This window comes from Temnothorax americanus, unplaced genomic scaffold, assembly GCF_048541705.1.
Source record: "Temnothorax americanus isolate GAGA-0224 unplaced genomic scaffold, ASM4854170v1 Scaffold1, whole genome shotgun sequence".
NCBI lineage: Eukaryota > Metazoa > Arthropoda > Insecta > Hymenoptera > Formicidae > Temnothorax > Temnothorax americanus.
In genome coordinates, this window is record NW_027509230.1 from 3481159 (window position 1) to 3502670 (window position 21512).

At 45.8% G+C, this 21512-nt stretch overlaps 1 protein-coding gene across 9 annotated transcripts; it reads left to right on the forward strand.

Moving 5' to 3' along the window:
* The first annotated feature begins 755 nt into the window (after window positions 1-755).
* LOC143893945 (rho guanine nucleotide exchange factor 10) lies at window positions 756-21040 on the forward strand. 9 transcript variants are annotated; one of them, XM_077399849.1, is made up of 15 exons: window positions 756-865; window positions 3431-3610; window positions 3814-4103; window positions 4701-4988; window positions 5099-5262; window positions 13883-14096; window positions 14173-14410; window positions 14514-14696; window positions 14784-15080; window positions 15159-15251; window positions 15328-15552; window positions 15630-15791; window positions 15937-16146; window positions 16248-16562; window positions 16660-21040. In XM_077399849.1, the coding sequence occupies exons 2-15, from the start codon at window positions 3503-3505 to the stop codon at window positions 18526-18528; spliced, it is 4656 nt and encodes a 1551-aa protein (XP_077255975.1). In that variant the 5' UTR covers window positions 756-865; window positions 3431-3502; the 3' UTR covers window positions 18529-21040. The 9 variants fall into 9 exon arrangements, with proteins under 9 accessions (XP_077255975.1, XP_077255992.1, XP_077255982.1 ...); XM_077399866.1 differs by having other exon boundaries at window positions 859-876; XM_077399856.1 differs by lacking the exon at window positions 756-865 and adding an exon at window positions 1146-1752.
* The last annotated feature ends 472 nt before the right edge of the window (window positions 21041-21512 follow it).

Here is a 21512-nt window from a genome sequence, read left to right on the forward strand (position 1 = left end):
TCGACACGAAAACCCGAAATTCTCCATCGTGAGATAACATATTAGTTTCATAAATTTTCCTTCTACTTATCTTTGTTTTTATCTCTGTCTGCCTCTCACTCTGCGTTTGTTCGTGAAGCAAGTTCAACGATAATCCAAGGGTTCCATAACAATGAAGATAATTGCAACGAACAGCAAATTAAATTTATCAAAATAAAATATTGTTAAAATAAAAGTGAATTGAATTTAAAAAGTTATAAATAGATAGAATTAATCTCAATTTAAATATTAATTTCGTTATAACATTATAATTTGATGAACGATTATCAAGTTTTTCAAAATAGTTTAAACGTCTAGCTGACTTTTCATCCTGTAAACATAAATATATATATACTACGATGCTGCGTCGCGAATGATAAACGTTAATGATGTGTGTGTGTGCGTGTGTGTGACAGTGTTAATATTTATTATCGTCCATAAAGTGAGATAGGTCAGGAACCTGGAACGAGAGGGCATTTGCAACGGGGAATCTTTTATTTTAACAAAATTATACAGATAAATGTCGAACTTGACAATATCGAGATATTTCACGCTAGACAGAGCAACAGTCAAATGTTCTCCGAACGTCGGAGGTCGGAGGATAAACGAGTAAACGAACCGCGCCGGGTATACATTCGGATACATCGTTCGCGCGGCAAGTGGATTACCGTGGCGCCATCTACGGAACGACGCGCGACGCGGGCGTGCGCGCGCGCGCACTCGGGAATTCGGCGAATTCGGCACGCGGCACGCGGCTCGTTCGTGGCCCGTCGTGCGACGTGCGAATCCCGCGCGGTACGTTCCCCGATTCAGTTCTGTCCAGTCTCGGATCTCGATCGGATCGCAGGTGAGACCCACGTATGTATATATGTACGATTCGCGAGAGACGTCGGTCGCGTCGTGCGGCGCGCGAACGTGTTCCGCGCGACGTGAAACGCGGCACGTTTATCGATCGAGCGTCTCTTCGATCGTTTTGTCAGCGGGTCGAAAATCACGGCATTTTTTTTCCTCGGACGGGATCGCGCGGCGTTTTTATCGACCGAGCGATCGATCGGGCGGCGGAGGGGGAAGGGGAAATCTGGGGCTGGGGATTCATCGGCGTCCGGCGTGCTGCGCGCTTCCTGTTATTCGGAATTTTCGATAGATCAGCGACGCGCACGTGCGCCCGTCGCGCGGAACGAGAGTGAACGTATACATACGCCCACGTATCGCGTGGATCGCGTCGATCACGGAAACTCGGGCTGCGTCGTCGCTCGTCGCCCGTCGCCCTTCTCTTCTCCCCTCTTCCTCTTTGCCTTCTTCGCCGCCACCCGCCGCCGCCTTCTCCTCCTTCATTCTCCTTCTCCTCTCTTCGCTACGGCTTTTCTCGGTCGACCGGTCGACTGCCTTCTCAAGGGGGCGTGCTTGCTCGCGTACAACAATGAGCGAACGCGAAACTATCTGAGCACGAGGCGCAAACGAATATCCGTGTTCTTCGTGTGGTTCGTGTGTGGCCCCGGCCGGCCGTAAGCTCGGCGCTCGGCGCTCCGTGCTCCGTGCGTGGCACTCGATCGCGAACAATCGTGGCGCGTGAACGAGTTGCGGTTTGCGGAGGATCGTAGGGGGCCTTCTCCTCTCTCTCTCTCTCTCTCTGCGTATCTGCCATCGACGGATCCGAAGGGATAAAAAGGGCCCCTCCGCCGAGGAGCGTTCGGACTCGGACGCGCGAGATCGTGTCCCGTTCGCCGCTACGAGGTATATCCCCCCGCTTTATAATTATACCGGATCCAAGTACGTAGGATTTTTGGCCGAGTCTCGCGTTGGTCTCTCGCGCGACGATCGATCGAAGGCGCGGATCGACGAGCCCCTTCGTCTAAAATCTCGTCGCCCGAGGTGGTTGACTTCTCGCTTCGCTGGTGTTTCCGAGTGCGATAAACGTGCGCGCGATAGACTAATCTTTCGTCTCTCCTTCTCTCTCTCTCTCTCTCTCTCTCTCTCTCTTTCTTTCTCGTTTTCTCTTTCTGTGCGTCTGTGAAGAGTGTGAAAGATCTATTACCCGTCAAACGTGAAACGGATTAACGCACGGTATTGGACCCTCGAGAGAGGATAAGTAAGGATAAGGATTTAGACAAACAACCTTCACCAGTCAACGACCGTACCGTTTTTTTTTTGTTGGAAGAGCGCGAACGACGTTGAAGAGCTGCTAAAAGACGAACCTTTTCATTGTCGCGAGATGGATGAGTTCACGCGCTTCTAAATACAACTGTATTGTTCACCAGTTTCTTAAATAATTTGTTTTTCACCGATTTCAGCGATCGCTCGGATAGCAAAAGAAACACCCGGAGAGTTGAGGTCTTTGGTTTTCGCACGTGCCACCACTGCTACCGAATCTGCCCGCGCCGGAATTTCTCCGTTGTGAGCGATCGAAGCGTTGACGCGTTACATTGCCAGTGTACGGCGAGAATTTTAAATGACTAACTTTATATCGTTATCTGTAATACGTATTGTACATGATGTGTTATACATATGAGCAATTTTGTGCGCGAAGGTGAATGTGTTTCTGTGTTTGTGGAATTTCGAGTCTCGCGTCAACGCGTCGTTTCATCCACATTTCGCACGCGAGATACTGCCGACTTCCGAATTCTAAATTTTAAGAGGGAAAAAAAACTTAAAACAAGTTTACGATCGTAGGTCAATCGACGTTTATCGGTCCTGTGTGCTCGGGTGCGTGGCTCTTTGCACTCGCGATATTTTTATCGCGATATTATGAAACGTCCAGAGTGCGCGCGCGTTACGCGGGGTAGTAAATATTTTCACACCTCTGTGTGATTACTCGAAGGCACGCGAGAAAGAGAAAGAGAGAGAGAGAGAGAGAGAGAGAGAATTGTGCCTCGTGTCGCCGCGCCGTCCTCTCGGCGATATTCCACGTAATTTTGTTTACGGGCGAATTTATGCGCGCCTAAAATTTTTAATTTACGACGAGCGCGAGGCTCAGCGTTGTCGTTCGATCGATTATCTCCCCCCGCGTGTGATTAACGGACCTCTCGATAACGCGTACTTAAATATTTAGGACGGAATGCGCCCGCACCTGCATCCCGGTCGAGAAAGATCACCCAGGCGTGTCTTATCCGCCACTCGCGCGGACTCCGCTTCCTTCAGACTTGGCATTATTTTTCGGTCGTCGCGCGCGATAAAACGTGCCACGACGGCGGCTTCCCGGCCGCGTTCGCTTTCTCGCCGGACGAATTGTCGCAACCGCCTCGCGACCCTCGCGTTTCGGTAAGTGCGTCGAACAACGCCGCGTAATCCTCCCGACGAGGACCGTGAACAACCGACTCTATTGTCTTCCCGGGCACGTCGCGCGAACCACGCACGCCGCACGGGCGCGACTCACTCACGCGGTGTAAGATACATTTGTTTTCCTTGCTTCCAGAGAAACCCCGATGGAACGCGTAGCGCGGAGGGAACCGGGGTGGTTCAGTTAAGGCTCCCCGAACGATGTGCCATGGCCTCGTCCTTAGGGGGCCCAGGAATGACGTCGGGCGTCCCGCCGCCGCGAATAGTCAACCTGGAATTTCCCCCACCTCCACCTTATCCGCCGCCCCACAGTCAGGTAAATCTCGCCGAGTGCGAGTCGGTTAATTTCGCTAACGACGCACGTGCGCGCGACAACGAATGACGTGAGCGACTCTCGTGAAGAGATTTATCCTTATTTATTCACGCGCATCTCTTTTAAGCATCGTTAACTTGACGCTGCTTATACCGTTCAAAGGTTTACTTTTAATCACAGCGGCGATGGCTTTATGTTTTTCGCAGATATCGCGCACCGCGTTAATGGAACCGGTATCGTCACCCGTCGCGAGCTCGCGACAGCATCTTTTGGATTATTCGTATGCGTACTACCAGTCTGATTCTGGTCATTTCCATGCGACATATCCGACGGAGGTGCTGTCGCAGCAGCAGCAGCAGCAGCAGCAACAGCAGCAGCAACAACAAGAACAACAGCGACAGCAGCAGCAGATAAGGTCGGATGCTTTAAAGAGACACACTTACACAACTTGCTACGGCACGGAGGAAAACATTTACGAAGAGATATCGGAAATCAGGTAAATATCCGTTAAGAGATCATCTGCACGAACGGGTAAATTAGCTCTGAGAAATGTTGAAACTCGAGACAAATACGCGTTTACGCGTCTTACGAATGGTCGCGAAATAAATCTTCTCGCGGGCGTAAGCGAGTAATACGCGACGCAAGTGAACAACAATTGCCAACTCCCCACGGTTCAATGTATCTTGGAGCGGATGCCAGAGATAGCGATTGAGTTAGGTACAATAAGAAAACAAGTTGTGTGGATTATTCATCCAGCGTCCTCGACTGGCGCATAAGTCATTGAGACGAGATAAACCGCGCGCGCGTTCAAATTGAGAACGCTCGTTAAGTGCACAGCTATATTATTCCATACGTCGTCGAGAGGCCACGGATAGTCCATCGCTTATTCTTGCGAACGGTTAAATCAGTGCGTGAATTCAATTTAATCGTGTATTCATTTAGCGCAGAGTATTCATACATTATAGTTTGTAATTTAGAACGAATTACCACGACATATAACGACTAACGACGCTGACATAAATACAGTAACATAAATAATCGCGTGAAAATTAAATTGATCTCTCTCCGAACTATACCGGATAAATATTTTCAGCAAGCAATGCCATCGCGCGTTACACGGATCGCGACGGTCGCTCGTGGCAGAGGAGGTGCGTCGCGTACAATCGCGACATCGTCGCGTGCTCGGGGAACTCAATTTAAGCGTGGAGGCGATGCTGATGCCGGCCGCGGTCGACAATAACGAGGAGGAAATGGCGCAAGAAGCTCGTGGAACCTCTACCGAAGAGCTGTTGCCTTCGGTTGGCCCCGCTGACGATCTCCTCTCCCGCGTTGGGTGTGACATGGACAGCGGCTTCAGTGGGAGCTCTACCGCGAGTTACAGGTTCGTTGGAGAACCGCTATCGCGTTTGTTTGCCTTCATTCGTGCTGTGCGGGTGCTCAGTTTTGCTAGCAAATCTGGTCTTACCGGTCTTATTTAAATTTAATTCACAGATCGGGCTTGGGTTCTTTAAGAAGAGGAATGGGACGAACGAGCGGCTCGGAACCGATCGGCGTTCTGCGTAAGACGAAAGCCGCCATGATTTGGAAGAAAGGCTGGAAAGGTTGGAAAAAACTCCACTCCTTCGGGAGCAGCAGCAGCAACAGCAAGATCGTTGGTGAGTTCGATCAATCAGTAGCATTGATTTCGTTCGCGAGAGATGAGGAGGCATATGGTAGCCGACGTATCCGATACCCGTACCGATAACCCATCTCGCTGCCGTCCTTATCGCATTCTCGTCGTTTCGCGAATATGATAATCGTAGGCTCGGTAGTCGGTTGCGGACTGCGCGCGACTATGAATTACTCGCGCATGAGCAATCCGTTACAAATTCTCGATGCGTAGTTCGTTGCGCGGCAAGAATACAAACGGCGTTTTTCCTGAGGCGCGTTTCTTAGAAGCGAGAAAGGAAAGGGCGCGCAACGATTTCTCTCTTATTTTACGTATAGAGTCATATAGGCACGCGCGCGCCGAACGAAAAATTGTTACAAAAACGCGAGAAGCGGAGGGGAAAGGGAGAAGGGAGGGGTATTTTTATATATCGTAACCATTACGCAAGATTTCAAGAATCGTGATTGCTCGTGACAAAACGGAGAGCGCACCTACGATTTACAAAAAAAAAGTAAACGATTACGGAATGCTCTCGGGGGAGAGCGGATATTCGAGCATTGTCCCTGCGCCCATTTTAAGGTGTTTTGTCGCGCATAACTGCGCGAGTACGCATAGCCTTTCTTTTTACGAGAACGCCTGCTCGCGGAGTACGAACACACACGAGTATTATACGTTCATACTCTGGTCCGTGCGCTCGCGTGCATTTGGCGAATGGAGTTAATTATCGGTACTTGGAAGGGGTCAGCCATGGGGTCACTCGGTGGAGAAGCAGATGCGAGATCACGTGAAACCTCCGCCCCCTCCCACCCTATTTTTCTCTCTCTCCCCCTCTCTCTATCTATCCTTGCTTCCCCTTTTTCTTCTGGCTTACGTCGCGTAACCCTCTTTCGGCTCTACGCGCTCACTTGGACTCATTATACTTCTCTCGTCGGTTGTTTCGCCATTTCGTGAAAAAGTTGGCGATTTCTATCCCTACTTTCGATAAATCGAGGCGATCTTTGTAACGTACCGTAATATATTTTCCGTGAACCAGCTTCACATAATAATATACAAAATTTATATCTATGCATGTGCAAAGTGTATGTTAATTAACCGAATTATTTTCCGTACAATATAAAGGAATCTGGAAACGGTAGTTTTGTTTATATGCTCAAAAAATTATTGCTCGTCTTTTTTTTTATGTTTATCCCAATCACTTTACGTATTGATCGTGCTTTTTTTATTGATATAATGTGATGCGAAAAGAGAGGAGTGAATACTAGCAGTGGATTCAACAGTTCATCTAGGAGCGTTTTGAAAATTGACAGCTGAAAACGAATATTTCTGAAACGCTAGTTTCTCGAGTTTACAATCTCATTGTGGCAACGTAAATAAAAATGATCCGCGTGGAATTACAATCGCGCAGCTAGTGGCGCCGTCTAGCGGCAATGCTGCGACGAAAGAGATGATGTCGAACGTGTTCGGCGTGATACCGTACCGGTCGAGTCGCATTCGTATCTCTCACGTATAATACACTTATCGTATATGTGTACATGCATACATATATGTGTATATATTTATATTCGTAATGCGAGGCCTCGACGAGGCCCAGTAGCGAGAAACTCGCTTCGATTCACGCAATATAATTCCATTCCGTGCCCGCCCTCACGGTAATAGAGCGAGAATTACTTTTATTACCCGAGTCCAATTACCCTCGTTAACGCGTCACGCCGATTTATAACAATCGCGGTACACCTTGCCGCGGCATACGCTTCGGCAAAGTCTCGCAATGCGTGCCACACACCGCCTGGTGTTCTGGCGGTACTGGCGGTGGTCCCCCCTCCCTATCACCCCCCCGCCTGAAGCGAGATTACCACGCGTCTTTCTCTATCGCTCTTACTATCTCTACTCCGCGGCACAGCTGTTGTCACAGAAATATATATATATATACATATTTCCTTCTCTCTTCTTTTCCCTATCCCTTCTCGCGCGTTCTGCACCGCGCCTCTTCCTCTCTTTTATATTCATTCACCGTCTCTCGGACTCGTCCGTCCACCTCTGTTTTCTCTTCCTCTCTCGGCCTCCGTACCACCAGCTGCGCTGCGAGGCGAGCGCGAGCGGTCGAGGCTGTTCGTTCGTGCGTTTCACTCTCGATCGCTCGTACTTTCTCTCTCGTTTGTCGCGGCTGCACACCCTCCTTCGTCGTGTCAGCCGCGCGCGGCCGTTCGCTCGCTCGCGTTCCTTCCTCCCTCTCTCCTCTCCCCCCCCCCGCCCAGTCAGAGTACGCTTCGGTCTCCGTTTCCTCCGCATGCCCTTCGCCTCTTTCTCGAACCTCCGGCTCCGCCGTCAGTGTTGTACAGCGGGCTACGCGCAGCGAGCGAGCGCGCGCGGAGGGCCGGGGCCCTCCAGAAACACGCGGCGCGGCGCGCGGCCATGTTGACTCGCGTCGCTCGCTCTCGCTCGGTTCGCCACGGCATCGGCATCGCTTCGCTTGTGCCGCTTCTTCGTCGAGCGCGGCGCGACCTGACGCGAAGCGTCCCGGTTTCTCCTCCTCTACCTCCTTATCGCTGAACGCCGCGGCGTTGTTAATCGCGCTGGCCGCGGCCGGCCCCGCGTGCGCACGTGCCCGATGTGATTTTTCGCCTCGTATAAAATCGCATAATAATCGCGCATCCGGGGCGTGCGCGTGCGCGCGGGCGAGCGCGCGCTTGTGTGCAATGTGTGTGTGTGTGCGTGGGGTGTGCGCGCGCGCGCGCGCGCGCTATGAATCCGCGTGTGGTGGTATATAGCGCGATTGCGTTCCGCGAATACGCTCGGCGCGATGGTGGAGTGAGCCGAGCGAGCAGGGAGGAAGAAAGAGAAAGAGGGGGTGTGTGTGTTACCGCGAGTAAATCGTCGCAAGGAACATTCGCCTTCGCGAGATGGAGGAACCACACAACGGGGTTGTCCTCATCAAATGTAAGTAGGCGGATTTTCCGAGAGCACAACGCGATGCGCACAGACCTCCCCGAGGGTCCCCCGGTCCTCCTCTCTCTCTTTCTCTCTCTCTCTCTCTCTCTCTCCTCTCGGCGATGTACGCCTTCGCCCTACGTTCGGTTCGTCCCTTCGCGTCTCTGGACGTCTCGCTTGTTCGATCCTCGCGATCGAACGGAACGGAATCCGGAGCGGAAACGGATGTGATATCATTTCGAACGTATATGATCGCTTTATCGCGATGCAGAGTCGTTGCTTCTCGCGAGGTAGAATCTCTCGCGCCGGAAAGCGTCGTTGGTTGCGTCGACGCTTTGACGAAATTGCGTTATGTCAGCGGTACCGGTACCAGTTTCCGGCTGACGCGACGTATGTACATACATACACGGGGCATCGATGGTTACCCCGGGAGTCTACGATTTGATGTTGCGCGACGCGCAGACGATAGGAAAGATTGTTTGCATTCGTACCCTTTCCCCCTCACTTCTCTCGTTTTCCCTAAAATCTTCCGCAGGATTAGGATCGTCGAGAGACAATGCTTGAAAGCAGCCTGCAGATCTCGATATCGATTAATCGGATTAGACGTAGATTAATTCTCGGGACTAGATGTGAAAAGATCACTGTTAAATATTGAAGGATAAAATTGAAATCAGTACCTTTTGAGTTAGATAACATCTTGTTATTTTTACTTTTAACTACCGTGTATATGTCGAAATTTATTATTTTATCACAAAACAGTATTATTTCAATTTATCTTTTAATTATTATTTATTACTTCTCGTTGGTTTAAATGTTAAATTAGCATTATTTTAGTTAAATTAATGGCTTGAATAGGAGCAGTGACGATTTATAGGAATGGTTAAAAAGTGACTCAAATCGAGTATAATTTGACGCTGCGAATTTAACAGGCGATAATTTCAAATTGCCAACATTCTTGGAGATATTTCTTTTTTTAGACGCTTATATACTTTGCAGTTTAGCAAGCGGTCTTAAATTTTGATTTTATAATCGCGTCTTAATTGTTTCGCGACATTTGATACTTTTCTGGAAAAAAAGAACCTGTCGGAAAATACCTACGCATTTCTGGCAGAGTTTTTACATATAAAAATATCCGATTGGACGTAAAGAATCCAAGCTGTAGTCCGTGTATAGGTACATGGAAGTATCACGCGTTGTCCCAGAGTTGTCTGCCCAACAAGTTTCGCGTGGCTTACCCTACATGCCGCGGTGAAATTTCCATCATAAGTATATAATGATAAAATATTATTTAATATAATATGATCATTAATAATGTGATTAATTGCGTTAAATTCCAACTTGTGCAAACTAAGTTATAATTCACTAACGTTATGCGTTGAGGATGACGAAGAAAAGAGTCGAAACGTACGCTAATATTGTTTGATTGCTTTAAATTATAATAAATAGCGCACTAATTACCGTGCCTGGCTCTTATTGCCAAATTGGTTTATATATTTTTATTTTATTCAAGAGAGCCCAATATATTTTTATTTATTGTTGTTTAGCATGACTTAAATAAGGATCCATCCTCATGGGTAGCGTGTTAAATTGCATTACTGTTTATTTTATATCATTATCTCGCTATGTCAAAATTTTATATCAAAATTTTAAATCAGATTAATTTTTTATAAGCGTTTAAAAAGAATTTCGATAGCGCCGGTCGCCAGGGCGCCGCTGAAAAATCCGACGCCGGTCACGGATGATCACGGATGGCGGTCAACGTATTGACGCCACCCTGGCATTTACGTCCACGAGTGTGATCTCGATGATCGAGTTTGCGTCAAGCATATCGGCCTTGCGTAGCCGCGTCCGCGCGCACGGTTAATTATAGTTTCGACAGTTATCGCCAGTGGGAACGGCCATTGGAACGCCCGCATCGACGAAGATTGGGACGATTGCGTCGGCGCGGCGTACCGACGCCAACCCGCCATAGTTCACCGGTCCATTTCACCGCGCGTTTGCGTTTCGTCAATCGTCATCTCTCCCGCGCTCGGTTTTCGTCGATCGCCTGGATCGGAGATCAGAGATCGGTAATTGTTCGTCGGAGCGATCGACAATCGAGCCGTTACGACGCCGTTTCCCGGGGGGTCACTCGGTAAGCGCGTATAAGGTCATATCAGGTCGGCCCCTCGCGTTAGTTCGGAACGCGCAATCGGTTAATCATTAACCGACGCTCTGACCCGTGATACGGTATGGAAAATCGCTGCGTCGCTCGCGCACGTTGAACATTGCTGAGACTAACGCGAATATGAGAACCGTGACGAAATATAGTGGAAAAAAAAAAAACAGAATAGCTGTCATTAATCCGCGCTTTCGAAAAGTTTTCGTGTTATCGTTGCCTAAATCGTATCTTAGACGATCTATAATTCGTATATGAGAATTTAGGGTAAAATTTTAGTAATTGACATATGTGTACTGCGGAGAAAACATTTATGGAATCATAAATAGATACGCGTCTATGAAATATACATCAAAATACACGAAAGTATAAAATTATAAAACGAAAGACATACCGTTCTGGAGCCCGACGTAAAGATAGATCGTCCAAACTGAGCTTTACATTGCAGAATATATTATTTAATCTACTGTAGCTAAATATTTCATTAAAATTATTATTTAATTGTACTATAGCTAAATACTTCTAATTTCTATTATATTTAATACATGTATATGTCTAAAACTCTATCTTCGTGCGATATATATTTGATATTGTAAAAAGAGATGAGTATAAGGATCGTTACACGTCTTATGCAATCGATAAAGAAAGCAATTCGCAGCTTAATCCGCATATGTAAAGTAGAATGTCTGTCTATATGTTTTTCTATTAACTTTAAACTCTTTAACCGATCTGGACCAAATTTTACATAGTTACTCTCTAGACCCCTGCGAAAAACATAGGCTATCATGAAACCCCTGTGGACACTCCACTTCCCGATTTCATCTCCTCGACACTTGGTGATAATATCGGGCAACACCGCGGGTAATTCAAGCTAGTGACGAATGAAGATGGATCTTTGCACGAGGAGAAGATGAATTCGTGTCCTAATTATAGAATTAGATTGTATAGAATTATATCTCTGCCGTCGTGTGCCTTCGAACAAGCGCACGTCCACGTTACGCAATACCAAATATCTAGTGCATCGAGGGAACCTTGCTGGCCGTGCGTAGGCGCACCTTTTTATCGCAAAAGCGCCTATTGAAATGTCACGCGGACTCGCGGATTTTTCACACATTGCATCGCTGAAAGCGCGCGCGCGCGCCGCGCCGTTGCTCCATATTCATAGCCGCCACGAATGAACTGGATGAGATAGTGAAAGGAAATTGGGCGAGTACCCAGATAAATAAACGCGCTGAAATGCTTTTAGATTTATGGCCCGATCGACGCGCGGAGCGTCGTTCGACATGAAAACGTCAACGCGTGACCTTCTCCTCCATTTTTCCCACATCCTCCTGACGCGCGTCGCTTCGAGCTTTCGCAACGCCAGACACGCTCGCGCGCGAAGGAGAAGAGAGAGAAAAAGGAAAGAGACGAAAAGGACGTTTTACCGAGTAAGACGGCGACTCTCCTCGCTCGCCGTTGTCAGGAACGAGATTACGGCGTTAGCTTAAGAAGAGAGCCGGCTGATCTCTCTCGCCCGTCGCGCCCGTCTGTGAACGAACGCGACCGCGTCGTCGCCAAGGCTCGATTGCCTTAAATATGTAGAGTTAAACAATTGTCTCTCGTTATGACATTTAGGTTTAATGCTCCCGCGGAAAGTGGAACGTTCCACGCCTCCCCGCTTCCCTCCGATTTGTCTTCGGATAACGGACAATGGACCGCAATATATCGGTTGAATCTTATCGACCTTTCGATAAGACGATTTTCTATATGAAACGCCCCGCGCGGTAAATTAATTGAGTTTCTGGGAGATGCGATCAGCGGAAGCCAGAAACCGCGAAAAAGTATACCCATTATGGACAAACACGGTCGTTCAAGCGGGTTCAAGCTAGCCGGCTACGGTTCTCGGCGCGGAAACGAGCCGAGCAGGAGGGAGCGATTCGTCATACGTCTCTCTTTTCTCTCTCTTTCTTCCTCTCTCTCTCTCTCCTTCTCTCTTCCCTGTGTATACGCGGGGGCACGCGCGAGCAGGTTGATAGAGAGACAGAGGCGCGATAGAGGCTCGCTCGTCTATCCCGAGGAGGAGTAGTGTCGGCCGCGTGTGCACGTCGCTCGGTTCGCGAAGGAGGATGCGCGGCGCGCGCGGCATCCCGTGAATCACACGCACGCACGACGCGTACGCGTTTTCGCTCTCCTTACCTGCCTGCAGGCGTCCGCCCGCTCTCTCTCTCTCTCTCTCTCTCTCTCTCTCTCTTTCTCTTTCTCTCTCTCTCTCCCTCCTCCCGAGCTCTCTTCTTACCTGCCTTGCCACCTTGAGCCTCGTCGGCCGCGCTAGAGCGTGCGTGCGTTGCGCGGCGAGCACGTTTACACGCGCGAACACGCAACGTTCCTCCCCGGTACGTGGGTAGCGCAAGAACACGAAATCGGGGGCCCCCGCGACGGATGATGGGGCCCGCGATCTCGTCCCGCGTTTTCTTTCCACGTGAAAGTATTGGGCAATCGGCGCGTGGTAGGCGTTTGCGTTTCATTTTTGTGCGGCTGTCGGTGACACACGCCGCGTATAGTCGCGGCGCCGGTTACGCGCGTACCCCTGTAATCGTTCTGCGTTATAAAACTCGTTTTTTTTTCTCTTTTTTCGTGGAATTGGTCTCGGTGGAACGAGACGAGCGAGAAATCGGCGATACTGATCACCGCTTGTTGGAGCAGCGATTTATTTACCGTCGTCCCGGTGCCCTCGGTTCGGGAATTTCTAAAGAACCTCGCGACGTCGTAAACTGACATTGATTACGTGGTTTATGATTTCACGCTTTTTTTTCTTCCCCCCCCCCTTACTGAACGCACTCTACGTTTGTATAAAAGTATTTCTTGCGTGTTATCCGCGAGACGTGATCGCTTTGTTTCCGCGAGAGGATTCGCCAGAAGAGGGGCCCAGTCTCGGTCCCTCGGTGTCCGACGATTGCGTCGTAGATCGTTGCGTCGGTAAAACGCGCATCTCGCCGTCCGCGTACGCGAGAAACGTGGGAACGGGACGTCGGCCACGTCGCATTTAACCCGATTATCGTCGCGACGTTAACGGCGTTGGTAACGCGAGCGCGCGACAACAGCGGAAGGTCCAATAAAACGCGGGGCGACGCGCAGCGAGGTGACGTTTCCGCGTCGAGGGGGGCCCCCCCCGACTGCGTTTCTCTCGCGTTTGCGTTTGCGTTTGCGTTTGCGTTTGCGTTTGCGTTCGCGTTCGCACTTGGTGGAATGTTTCTTTTTCCTCTTAACGGCCGTGGCCGGTCGTGCGTCGCGATCGTATCTCGCGAGAGGATGGAACACGGAAAGAATCGCCTTATTCTCTCGATGGTGACGCATAGCGGATATCTATAGTTTGATCGCGATGACGCGCCAGGATTTTATTACTTAGTTTCGTCGTAAACAGAGCGCGCGCTACGAATAAATCTCGCAAAATCATTTTTCCCTCTCGTGGCCCTCTTTTCTTTCGAATCGGGAGATGGACGCGCGCGAAGTTGTCCTTTCCTATCGTGAACCGCATCGTGAGTTTGTTGTTCGTTTTCAGATGAGCCTCGTTCAAGGTGCAGATCGTGGGATGACGTAGGACCGGGCAAGATGGAAACGGTTAGCGGGAATTCGCACGCGCATCATTCCTCGTTAGAGACCAGCAGGTCCAACGCGTCGACGCAGTCCGCGAGAAGCGAGGACTCTTGGTGCTCGGCGTCGGACCACGATCTCTCCTCCGATGACGAAAGCGAGAAGAGCAATATCAGTATTAAGTAAGTTCAATCTCCGTTACATAACGCTGACGAAGCTAAAGTCCATAATGAAAACTCGCCCGTTCGCTCCTTGCAGAAGCAACTGTCAATTGAGAAACACGTTGCATAAGGCGCGCACGCTTTGCGACAAGTGGCGGTTTCAGAATATGCCGGTAAACAACGTAGACCTCCTGGAGTCCCCGGGAAACCACGGCCGCCTCTCGAGGTGGTTCAGCATCCGCCGAGGTTCGTCGCATCATTATGACGTCGACTCCTCGGACACGGTGTCTCTGACCAGCCCGGTCAAAACGTCACAAATGCCACAGCTCTGTGAAGTGAGCATCTCTCCTTTACAGCTTTTTGTTCTCGACTGATCGCTCGTTTGTTTATTTGATCATTTTGCTTGAAAGGATATTAATCGAACAAATCGTATTTTAGGTCGACGAGGAGAATAGTGCTATGGTACAATTTCAATGCATGCAACAGCGAAGACAGGCTCCGCCTACGCTTCCACCGCCACCTCCAAATCTGTCCCCTCAGCAACTGAAACGCAGACATATCGTGGCTGCGATAGTACACTCCGAAAATAGTTATGTATCTACCTTGCAGAGACTGGTAAATGTACGTGTCGAGTAAACGATCTGACATCGCGTCAATGATGAAGAACGACGGGCGTTTTCTCATATCGGTTATTGCTTTCATCTTTAGGACTACAAGAAACCATTGGAGGAATCTTCGCCACCTATATTGAGTCAATCTAAAATTGCAACGTTGTTTCATAGGCTGCCTGAAATTTTACAATGCCACACGTTATTTAGAATTGCTCTGGCAGAATGTGTACGATCCTGGGACAAGGATGAAAAGCTGGGAGACGTATTCGTCGCGAGTTTTAGCAAGGCCATTGTTCTTGACATTTACAGCGGTTTTATAAATAACTTTTCTGTGGCGATGGATTTAGCTAAACAAGAATCGAAGAGAAAAACCGCGCTCGCCGATTTTTTTAAGGTATAATACTACCTCGCGAAATGATTCGTAAAAGTATCTCAATGTGCTTGAGCTTTAATTTTGTAATCGTTTTTATAGGTGAAGCAAATAAGTGCTCACGATAGATTATCTTTCTTTGGATTGATGGTCAAACCCGTGCAGAGGTTTCCACAATTTATCCTATTTTTACAAGTGAGTATATTAATGGCGTATGGCACATAAGAAACAACTTTCAGTTGCATTAAAATAATACATATTTTGTATTTAGGATTTATTGAAACATACACCGCAAGGACACCATGACAGAATGTCACTGCAGTTAGCGTTAACGCAGCTCGAGAGTTTGGCAGAAATGCTGAACGAAAGGAAACGTGAAGCGGAACAATTCCAAGCGTTTAAAGAAATGTTGCGGCACGTTTCTGGAAAGTTGTCGCACCGTCCGCTTTCTTCAGCGTCACGTTACCTTATTAGAGAAGATAATGTCACGCAATTGGTAAGATTCATTCAACGAGTACAAATATGCGCTCAAAGTACAACGTGATATATGTACAGGCAAACAATTATTTACAGGAGTTCAATCAAAACGGCATGATAACGAAATCCAAGAGAAGAAGGCTGTTGCTGCTGAACGATCTAGTAGTGTGCGTATCTGTTACCCCGAGATCTACGGAAGACTTTTCAGGAAACGAACGCCTAACGTTAAAATGGACATATCCAGTGTCAGATATTGAGGTATGTAGAATAAAAATATTATAGCACAATTTTTATAATGTTGACAATTGAATATTGAAGTCAATTATTTGTAATAGTAAATTGATCAAACATTTCGTAAACGACGCATATAAAATTACTAATATCACTAACGAATCTATTTCAGATTCAAGACACTAGTACTTCTCCGACTTTAAGTCGATTGCTCACCGCTGGATTGAATAAGGGCGGTAGTTTAAAATCTGACAAAAGCGGAGAGTGCGGACAAGCAGCTGATGCAGACAGTCTCTGTGTAGAGATGAACGATCTTATGCATGATTACGAAGTGATGTCCAGAATAAGTGATTTGGTGGCCCAATTAAAGGGCAGATACGAGGTAGGGACAAATCCTCTATTATCCCTTTGTATGGTCGAAACAAAGAGTTGTAATCGACTTGCGCGAACTAATGGATATGTTTCTCTTATTTGAATCAAAAGGGGATGACGCTTCAGACCACCAAGCAAATTCTGCAATCGATACAAATGTCGATACAGCAGAAAGATGAGGACATGGTATGGGCCGATAGTTGTTGCCTCCAACTAATCACGAAACAAGGTCAAATGTATACGTTTCAAACGGAAAATCCATTAGTGAAAAAGGATTGGATAACAGAGATGAGATTGGCGCAATTAGCTTTGGATCCTAATAACTCTCCATCGTGGGAAGTACCTGAACAAGAGCAAAGACCGTCGACAAAAATGCCACTTTTCGTTAGTTCACAAGCCGTATATCATTCGCAACATCAGACCGAAGTAAGTCGAGATAAGAAATAGATGTGTATATTGCTGTCTCTTTCTCTTATTGCTTATACATAACGTATTTACATGTTGCAATATATTTTGCTTGCAGGTGCGTTGCGGTTGTTATTATTCCATTGAAAACTCACGTCCCACGAGACGACGTGGTAGAAGTCAAAATTATTTGTGGATATGTACAGGAGATGGTATATCTAGCCACGTAACAATTTTCGGTCAATCGACAACAGCTTCGGCAACTTGTTTGAAACGTATAACCACTTTCGATCTGGTCGAGACTAGAGTGAGTGCTATCGAGTTTGTAAAAGGAGTGTCCAGCGAGTTTACCACGCTCGCCAGCGATCTCGTGTGGATGGGCACGGATTCTCGGAGGATTATAATTTACGCCGCGACGGAACCCGAGAAAGAAGAAGAGATTGGCAGTTACCCCGTTTCGGGACCCGTAATAGAAATCAAGTATCATTGCGATAATGTTTTCGTAGCTTTAGGCACGGGCTTGTTACTTTTGTTCAAACGACAAATCGACGGCGCATGGAATCTCAAGGAACCCTTCAGCATATCACTTGGTAACGATCCTGTCTCGTGTCTAATGTCGATCAATACGTCGGTTTATGCCGCGTGTGGCAAGAAGGTGTGGGTACTTAACGCTACTTCGGGCGACGTCATCAAGAGCTTCAGCGCGCAACACGAACACGTCGGGAACGTGAAGCTCATGGCCCATTCCGGAGTCGGTCTTTGGGTCGCCCTGAAAAACTCGAGCACAGTTTGCCTTTATCACACGGAAACATTTAAACACCTGCAAGATATCAATATAGCGTCTAATGTGTTGAGAGTGACGAAGATGAGTAATCCCGCCAACTCGAGCGGCGGCACTCTCGCTGTTAATAATCAAACCGCGGTCACGGTCACGGCGCTTTTAGCATGCAAGGGTCTTTTATGGGTCGGCACTAATGTGGGCATTAGTCTGACTATTCCACTACCGCGATTGGAAGGTGTGCCTATTATCAGCGGTCGTGTCAATATCTCGTATCACGCTCACTTCGGTCCGATCACCTTTTTACTGGCCATACAAAACACGAAGAACACAGTGTACTCCGCGAAGGAACGCGTCAACGTTGATGACGAAAGTGTACAATTGAGAGCGAAAGACACCGAGCCGAGATCGCGTGATAGGACCAGTTTAGATTCCTCTGTGAGTAGCAACATCGTGAAACTGAAACAACAGCTAACCGGAAGCCCGGTGATGCTGAGAAGAAAGCGCAGCAAGGAGTACGACTGCAGAGGCTCGAAGACACTTCCGAGAGGATTAGGTGCTGGCTGTGGATTTCTGTCGAGCTCGTTCTCCAGCTCGCAAAGTTCCGGTGAAAACTGTGACGTTTATGGGCTTTATGGTGAATTGATGTATGTGAAGGATTATGAAAATGAAAACAATTCGGGGATAGATCCTATTTACGAGTCGTTGAGAAGAAGCGATCCAGAGTTGGCGGCCATACCAAATAAAGTGAGTACCTTGGATCGTAGATTAAAAATGAAAATCACTAGACCTAGATCGCTGGATCTTTCCAACTGGTCGGTCGACTCTCACGCTAGCTCCTTGTACACGTCTTCGGGATCGGAGGAGAACCTGTCTCTAAAAACTGGAAAGTTATCGCGTAATAGTAGCATAGCTAGTCGTAACGGTCCTTACGAACTCTCCACACCTAACAATAGCGTAGTAGAATCGGGATTGGAAACAACGCCCGCGACCAATCTCAAGGCGAACGGCAAGAAAAATGGCAAGGCGGTTCAGCAAGTAGAGCAACCCAAGAGAACGGTGCTAACGCTGATGGGTGGACGCGGTTACATCAATTGGAGGCAACTCCATGCGCAGTCCGGTGTTGACAAGAGTTCGAAATCGACCTACGCGTTCAAAGATCCTAACAGCAACGACGCACATATCGTCTTATGGGAGATGAAATTATGATATACGATCGCGTTTTTAGTCCTGTCGTTTATACATCGGTGCGAGAAGCGAAATTTTGACGCTGATATGTGTGTAGTATAGTAGACAATAGGACCAAAAGAGTACTGATGACACTTTAGATAAGATTGTTGATAATTGTAAAGAACTATCGGACACATGGTATAATCTCGATTGCGTAGGATTATGTAGCAGCGAGTATCCGTGTCTTTTCGGCTAGAATGTGACGTTACATTAGTATTGATTGTTGGTTTAAAACAATTTAAACGAGAATCGAGCTACTAGAATCAATAAAGATGACTCGAGAGTATTAGAATATTGAATGTCCCTCGATTATTAAGATACTTAAGGGGGTATTTTGGTTTAAAATGTAAAAAGGGTATTTTTTAAGGAATTTTTTGTAGGGAAACGAAAAAAGCGAATTAACGTTAAACTTTGCATGTTCTTTTAGCCTTATTTTAGAATATATTTTTATTTTCTAAGTAACAAAGACGTTCTTTTTTATGGTCACTTGGAGCTCGCAAAAAAAAAAACGCATATGGACGGTGTAAATGATTCTAGGTATCTAAAACGCAAAATATTTCTTATTCAGGAGAAATGTGACTATCGTTCGAACTAGAACTAAATATTTCCATTTCCGGTCCAGACCAATATGTCCATTCTGGACAAAAGAATCTTTTTATTAAAAATAGTTCACACACAGACGTTAGCTACATTTCTCTTGAATAAGTAAATTTTTACGTTTCAGATACCAAGAACAGCTACAACCATTTACATCATTTATATGCGTTTTTTATTTGCGAGCTCTTAGTGACCAGGATAAAACAAAAAAGAAGAGCATTTTTGTTACTTCAAAAATAAAAAGATATTTTTTAAATAAAGGTAAAAAAACATGCAAAGTTAACGTTATTCGCTTTTCTCGCTTCCTTACAATAGATTCTTGAAAAATATCTTTCTCTCTTTACGACCTTTCAAACTAGAATACTCCCTTGATAGAGGGACTGCACGCGGGTTTCTTTTTAATGAACAACTTTTCTAGGGAAGAATAACGCTTTATTAACTAAACAGACTGAGATATTTATCGATCGTTGCAACGCATGACAAGATTAATATAAATCAAATACCGAATACTCTTGTGCGTCAAAAGCGTGCTTCCATTGCGTATCGAAATAATTAATAATGTCTCGATACAACGTGTTGCTTCTAGATTTGAAATTTTTCGAAATTTATATCTCTGCTTAAGGTATTATCTGAATCTCGTTAGTGTATAATGAAACATGTGATAAGACTAAAAAATCTTGAGAAGGTGCACAAAAACGGAACTTAAACGGAGCTTAAACGGTTCCACATTGTACAACGTTTTTTTTTTCTTTTTTACATTTAATACTCGTGACACATGAGAATAATTGCTACAAAAGTGTTCCGCTCATGTTATATTATACGTAAACGTTCGCACTCAATTGAAACTAACACGTCGTTGTTCGCGCGCGTACGCGTTATAATTAAAATTTAGATGATTAGCCGGGGTCTCTGGACTACGCGTTCGTATGCGAAATATTCACCGCGTGCCCTGCAGAAATGCTGTATTTACATGAAATATTTTACGGCGTTGTTATGAATGATTATCACGTTGTTTTTCATACTCTGATACGTGTTATCTACGCAACATTAATTTAAGCGAAAATCGGTCGAACGTTATCCGGAAGTTATTCGGATTTTATACATTTATATGTCGATACGCGCGGTATTATTTGTTTTTAAAATATATACATATGCATTGACTTTTGTTTTAAGCGGTAATCTCTGTTCTTACATCGAACGACATTTAAACAATTATATCAAAGCTCATCGTTTGAAAATCTGTAATTACCAATATGATACACGCCGAATTGCGCGGGCGCAACTATTGACATATTTTGGTAGAAAGTGATGCTGTTTTGATATTCGACGTATGTTTATAAAGTTTCATAGTGGCCGTAATATAAGACAATATGATGCATCTATACTGTAAAAATTCAATATTTTGCGAAATTATAAACTTTCATTCAGCTAAAGAGGTTAAGGAAATTGAGACATTTATTCACAAAGTTCTAAAATTTGAAGAGCTACTTAAAATCTTATTGTTTACAAATTTTGGTGAATAATCCACCAATATTTAACGAACAGAATTTAAAAGTTTTTGTCATTTAACCATTTATTGATTTTTATGATAATTATTAAAATTAAAATGTTTATTGAATCCAGATTGTCGTTTATATAGAGATATACTCTTTATATATATAATAATAACGTAATAATGTGTATTTCGGAAAATAATTTTGGTTATCTCGAATGTTTATTAAAATTTTTCAATTGCGATGATTATGTCCGTTTGGGATATGTGAAAACTTGTTTGCCAGCCAATATGAACGTGATTAAATAAACGGAGGACACCCCCTATTTACAGATTATAAAACATTAATTACCAACGGCTATTGCCTCTTGTGAAGGGATTATTAAAAAATTTATAGCTTCAGTTGTTCAATAAAAAAAAATATATATACAATTTTTCATAAAGTGTTAATGCTGTCCAGTTTTTGATAGGATCGAGTTTTCAATGAAGAAATGCTGATCTGTGTATATATCTCTCGTATAAAATATAGTAATAGTGTATGTGTTATGAAACCGTTGAATAGATTTATATTTTGTACACTAAATTTTGTTTGAATACATAGCCTTATTTTGTATTTATACCTTTAGTACGCGCGTTAGTTACACAACGAAACTTTACTATGTATTTATTACTTATATAATATGAGATGTCACCGTGTTATATATAAATAGAAAATCTTGTTACTTTGCTGCGCCGAAAGAGTGCAGCGCTATAGTATACTTTCCGTTCATTGTAACATTATATGGCTACATTAAAATTATTTTAAATGAAACAAGAATCTCATTCTTTATATATATGTATGTATGTATATATATGGACACAGTTGTCTACTTGA